Here is a 5,911-nt window from a genome sequence, read left to right as displayed (position 1 = left end):
CCCGCCTCCCAAAGCCTGTCCCCGGCGCAGAGATGCTCCAGCCCCTGGATCATCTTTGTGGCCTCCTCTGAACTCGTTCCAACATGCAGTATCAAAGAGAAACCAAACGCAGCCAGTTAACGCTATGTCCTTTCAGAGTCACTTGCCAACAAAGAAACTAGAAAGGCACAGAAACAGGAAGGCTAATACTGGGTAATATCGCTTATACAGGGAATTTATACAGGAAAAGAACCAGACTTGGTGAATCATGTGCTCTGCCCCACTGGCTCGGATGGTGGGAGCTGGATCTGGGGATGTCACAGAATGTCAGGGGTTGGAAGGGGCCTCTGAAGATCATCCAGTCCAAACCTCCTGCCAGAGCTGGATCACCGAGAGTGGGTCACACAGGAACGTGTCCACGTGGGTTTTGAACATGTTGGTGCCCCCACCCCCTCCCTGGGCAGCCCGTTCCAGTGCCTCACCACTCGTTCAGGAAAGAACTTCCTCCGAATATCCAACCTAAACTTACCCTGACGCAACTTGAGGCCATTTCCCCTTGTCCTGTCATTAGTAATTAGAGAGAAGAGACCAGCACCAGCCTCGCTACAGCCTCCTTTTAGGTAGTTGTAGAGGGCAATAAGGTCTCCTCTCAGCCTCCTCTTCTCCAGACTAAACAAACCCAGTTCCCTCAGCCGCTCTTCATAGGGCCTGTTTTCCAGACCTCTCACAAGCCTTGTTGCCCTTCTCTGCACCCGCTCCAGCACCTCCATGTTCTTCTTGTACTGTGGTGACCAAAACTGGACACAGTACTCGAGGTGCGGTCTCACGAGTGCCGAGTACAGGGGCATGATCAGCCCTGTGTCCGACAACACTTTCACTGGAGGGGCTCTCCAGCCCTCCGTGCTGCTGGACTTGCGCAGAGCGAGGGTCCTTTAGCAGATCAGAGAAATGAGCCCTTCAGCTTTGTACGGTAAGCTCTGTTCTATAATGCAGAATTATTTCGTAGTTGTCGAACACAACAGACCGGTAATCAGCACAATTTGAAATTTTAATATACAATATAATTCAATCAAACAAAAATTTCAGAACAGTTTTGATTGAATTAAAAAAAAATTGGAAGAGCTGTAATGAGTAGTTTATGTAAATTAAACAATTCTTTCTGGATACATTCCTTCTGGCTTTAAAACCATTACATTAGGAATGAATTTGGCACAATATACAGAAATATCAAATGCTTATTGAAATTAACAAATTTAAATACCAATGAATATTTAAACTACAGACAGTTCTCTGATGCCAGGACTAGTGAAGTCTACTTTCACATGGATTTTTCTGCAGTTGAAATGTATCATCTTACAGTCTCTCTCAGTCCTGTGGATTCTTAGGAATCTACTAGTGCGTGAGCTCATGCTATACTGTTTCCCTCGGTTAAGTATTTCTAAGATCTCTGCCCTTACCTAAACACCCGCTGCAAAGAAACAAGCAGGAGTCAAATGATCCCTGAGACCTCAAGTGTTGTGCCTCGTGAGGCTGAAGATAGCTAACAGGCTTAGAAATTATGAGTGTGGAAAAATGTACAGAAAAAATAATCCTTAGAAAACCGGATTACAAAATAATCAGTTTGCATGTGGTTTCAAATGGGTTAGTATTAGTCCAATTAGCATTAGTCCAATGCTTTGTTCCAGTAATTCCAAGTTTCTCTGTAGATATAAGGCTCTGCTGTCATTTTACTTTCATTTGTACACGCCCTCACTTTGGATAAAAAACATTGTGTGAAATTTGAACATTATTGCAAACGAATGAAGTGTTGTGACAACCAACTTACTGCACAGTCGGGTGCCACACATTCGTTTATATTTTGGAATATTTAACTGCCTTATTTGAATAATTGTTACCTACTGCTTTGTACGAGCTAGTCTGGACCCTGTAATATCAACTCCTACCAACCTCTCTTAAATGTAAGCTCAGAAAAAAGATTTACTGTGAGGAAGAAGCCCGGTGAGTGATTATGAAGCTGCAACAACAAAGAAGACCCCCCGCTCCTTCGGTACTTACATGCGCCCACTTCTTCCTCCAGACCTCGGGACCGTATCGCTGACGTTCCTTCTGAACCCAGCTGTAGCATTCCAAATGCGAGGCGACGTCGCAACAGGCGGTGCCGTCTCCTCCAGATTCATCATTGGCTTTGAACAACCAACACCGCACCTCCAGGTTGTCAACGATGAGCCGGCTGAGAACGCTCAACAGCTGTGGAGCAACGACACGAAGATCAGTTGGGTTACGGCAGTGTTAAACCGTTCTTCAATTCAGGCTTCCCGTTCTCAGATATTTGGACTCGAACTTTGTTTTCTAACAATGGTTTGTGTTTCTTAGAGATGCTTGTGCTGTTACGGTTATCTCGGATACGTAGCAAAAGCAACTCTGACTGTTTTTTGATGAAGAATCTATGGTTTTCATCTCGTACTTGAGCCCACTTGGACAGACTCCCGACAGGACACCTTCAGTGGTCGATGGAGCTGTATTCTGCAGAGAGGAATTTGCCTGCCCAGGCTTTTTTGTCCAGTTAGGATCTTTGAGCTTGGATAATCAGTACAGCTCAACAACATGGGGTGGACTACACTGTCTGCAAAATCTGAGACACGATAGTGCCCGATTCTAGCACCAGCCAAACATCTGTGAAATTTTCCTACTGGAGAGTACATTATATGGTTATAAACGTACGAAGGAGTTACCAGGCAGGCTTTATAAAAATGCTAATTATTTATTTGTGTATGTTCACAGATTTAAATGGCTTTAAAATGCCTTTTGCCCAGCTGGTGTAGGATGCAATTAGCTTCTTAGAAACTGCAAATGCCTTTGAACCTGGTAAAAGTATTATCAGATCTTGTTGCATTGGCTAGAGCCTCCTACATTTTTACACAGTAATTTTGGGGAGCTTTGTTTATTTTCTTTAACACTGACCAAAAATACAATCGCATGTGTGTTCCAGATGCTATTATTTGTGGCTTTTGAGAATCACATAAATGTCTTTTTCTTGATGACTCCCCTACAGTAATGAAAAGGATCAATAATATCGTAAGGACTGCACCAATCATAAAGAATTATGTGCTATCTTCAGGTGAAAATTGAGTTGTGCTTTCACATAGTGTCACCTGGCTTTGATTATTTAACCTAAAATGTCAATATTTCGTACAAGCAAACACAAGGAAGACTTCCATAACACAGTAGTATGAATCAAAAGTATTAGATTCATATAAATTATTTAGCAATAAATCAAACAGTTGTTTTTCACATCATTGATCGTATATTTATTTCATCTGCCATAGAGGTTGCAACATATTTGTGCAGCTTAGATTGTTTCCAGTCTTAAAGGTGATTAATGCAAAGCAATGTGAAAAGCCTCTCTAAAAAGTACTAATATCTACAATCCATGGCACCGATTATTTTCCTGTATGAGAAGCAGCATCACCATAAAAATACTATTTCGAGAAATCTATGTGGATCATACTTAGAGATGTCATTGCAGATTGCAAAATAAGCTTATAGAATGAAATACTGAGACACCAAATGTCAAATAAACGTGTAAATATTGTGTTCTTTTCTTACTGGTCACACTGACAAGATAGGTGAGTTTAGCAATGACGAGCCAGGTACAAGGTAAAACTCAGTGAACCTCAGTTTGAACACGCTGATTTCCTAAGCAGAAGAAATTTTTCTTTCATCAAATGCTTCGTTTCCCAGAAATCTCTGCTCTATTTTCAGTCACTGGTGAAACTCCTGTTAATCTCATTGAGGCCTTGACTTCATCCATGAAGCAGCAACACGAACTGTTCAACATACTTTATATATACCTTATCTTTACCTCAAGGAAGACCACGAAGAACACCAGAACACCTGTGTTACATCATGACTAGGATACAAGTTGCATTTAAGCGGTCAGAGCCCTAACAGAACCCAACCTCATATGTGATTTAACCTTTAAACCAAGGGCGAGTCTAACCAACAGAGTTGTTGCAATCATAGAAAATTTGCATCCTATCAAGTGAGAACAGGCATCTGCATGTTGGCACACCTAAGGCCACGTCCTCCTTACCTGCTCGCTGCTGACGATGTCGGACTCTCCAGGAGGGGTTGGCACACAAGCCCTGGCAAAAATTCGTTTACTTCCAGACTTAGTACCGTAGAGGTGAGCCACTTCTGGCGCGGAGCCTAATATAGGCACATTTAGCATGTCGGCCACTGCTAAATCATCTTGGTGGGGAACCCCTCCAATAATGTAGGCATCTCTATTCTGGATAAGAAATTTTATTCCTTCGATTGTCTTGGGACTGTACTTCAGCTGAGTGGCTAAGCACATGCGATGCTTCTGTAGAAAGATAACATTATTCTTGTTAAAAGGTGTTCTGTTCCATGAACCTAATTTATAATGTTGCACACAATAAATACATTATTAATAGCAGGCTGGGTTATGACCTATCCTGTAGCTTAGCAGTTTAAATTGATAAAAGCTGTTGGGGTGAGGCTCCATAATCGTGCACATCTTTAGTGTGTTGGAAATGGGCTCACTGGGAATAGAACTAATTACTACACATCTGTATTTATTTGATCCATGCGGAATTATCCTTCTGTCAGTCGGCAGAGAGGCTGGTGGCCTTTGGATAATAGTGATTCATCTCGGCAACACTTCTGGCATGGTTTAACTCTAAAGCTCCTAAAAATCAATACAAAAATGAAGAAAACCCCGCTATAGCAGGGGATGTATTTCACCATACAGTTCAGCAGCATTTTAAGCGATTCTCTGAGAATAAAACACTTTGATTTACAAAAGCTTTCATTGATCACGTTAAATTACTGGGGAGATACATTTCCATTACACGGTAGTTCTGATGGCTACTGTAAGCGCAACTGCAGAGTACTCAAGGAGAGGGGTAGAATTTTTGTCATTTAAAGTACAAGAGTTGCAACTTTTTGGACAGACTTTTTAGTATCTTTTAAAAAAGAAGGTCTATTGCTGAACGAATTGTTCGTGACAAATGCTATAAACTCTGAATTGAAACTAAGTGTATTAGTCATAGCAGGTGAAACCTAAAAAAATATTTTGTTCAACTTATTCAATGTACGGCCTGCAGATAACCCAGTTATCTTTCCAAACGTGCAGAGAGAGGCGCACCGAGGTCGAGACAGATAGGGATGGACATCAGCTGCACTAGATTGCCATAAACAAATCACTGTTGCCGAAAGAAAATCTTCACATTGAGATTTCATCTGATTTAGGCCCTAGTCAGGAAAGTACTCCTTTTCAGGACAAGATAAATACTGGATTTGCTAGAGATTTCCAGGACTGGAGAACTCCTTCAAAGTCCCAGATGCTCCTTCTCATGGACTGAAGTACAAATCCTCATTCTGCTACTTGGATGGGGATGATGGTGTAGGAGCCCCTGGAAGCAGACAAAAGGAATCCCTTTCTGTCAAGTTCTCAGCGCGCTCTCATACCGAACACACAGCTCCTAAAAGTGCCCGAGTCTCTGTGTCAAGAGTCAGACACCCTGCAAGGACAGTGAGGATATAAGTCAGAGAAATATCCTTTTTCAAAGGCCTAGTAGGGAAAAGGGAGTCACGGAAGTATAAGGGCAAAAAGAACAACAAACAAGTCTCCTGGAGTCTTTTTTGCTTCTGCCAGTTTTAAAACGGAGACTCGTGGTGTTCCGATTCATTTGTTTCCTTTCTCCTGAGCACTGGTATGAAAGCAGGAGATGGCCCATCCTGTTGGTCTCGTGGCAGAGTTCTGCCACGTAGAGAACAGGATCAATTTCTAGCCCCGGTCACTCACCCCCTGGGGCCACGAGTGGTGATGTAGGGACGAGATTTGCTTTGTGTCTCTCAATAATGGATTTTACAGTTAATTAAGGAGTGCAGGAAACAGGCTGTAAAA

General features: G+C 42.3%; 1 protein-coding gene across 1 annotated transcript in view; it reads right to left on the bottom strand.

Moving 5' to 3' along the window:
• Positions 1-5,911, bottom strand: part of IQCH (IQ motif containing H) — a gene marked incomplete at its 5' end in the record, with an annotated part of 60,717 nt that overhangs the window by 25,636 nt on the left and 29,170 nt on the right. The window contains 2 exons of the mRNA XM_009867445.1: positions 2,035-2,226; positions 4,073-4,345. Of these exons, the coding sequence (XP_009865747.1) occupies positions 2,035-2,226; positions 4,073-4,345 (465 nt within the window). The remainder of the gene's footprint in view (positions 1-2,034; positions 2,227-4,072; positions 4,346-5,911) is intronic.

This window comes from Apaloderma vittatum, unplaced genomic scaffold (assembly GCF_000703405.1).
Source record: "Apaloderma vittatum isolate BGI_N311 unplaced genomic scaffold, ASM70340v1 scaffold7634, whole genome shotgun sequence".
Lineage (NCBI taxonomy): Eukaryota > Metazoa > Chordata > Aves > Trogoniformes > Trogonidae > Apaloderma > Apaloderma vittatum.
Note: the sequence above shows the minus strand (reverse complement) of the source record. Positions and strands in the feature narration are given on the sequence as shown.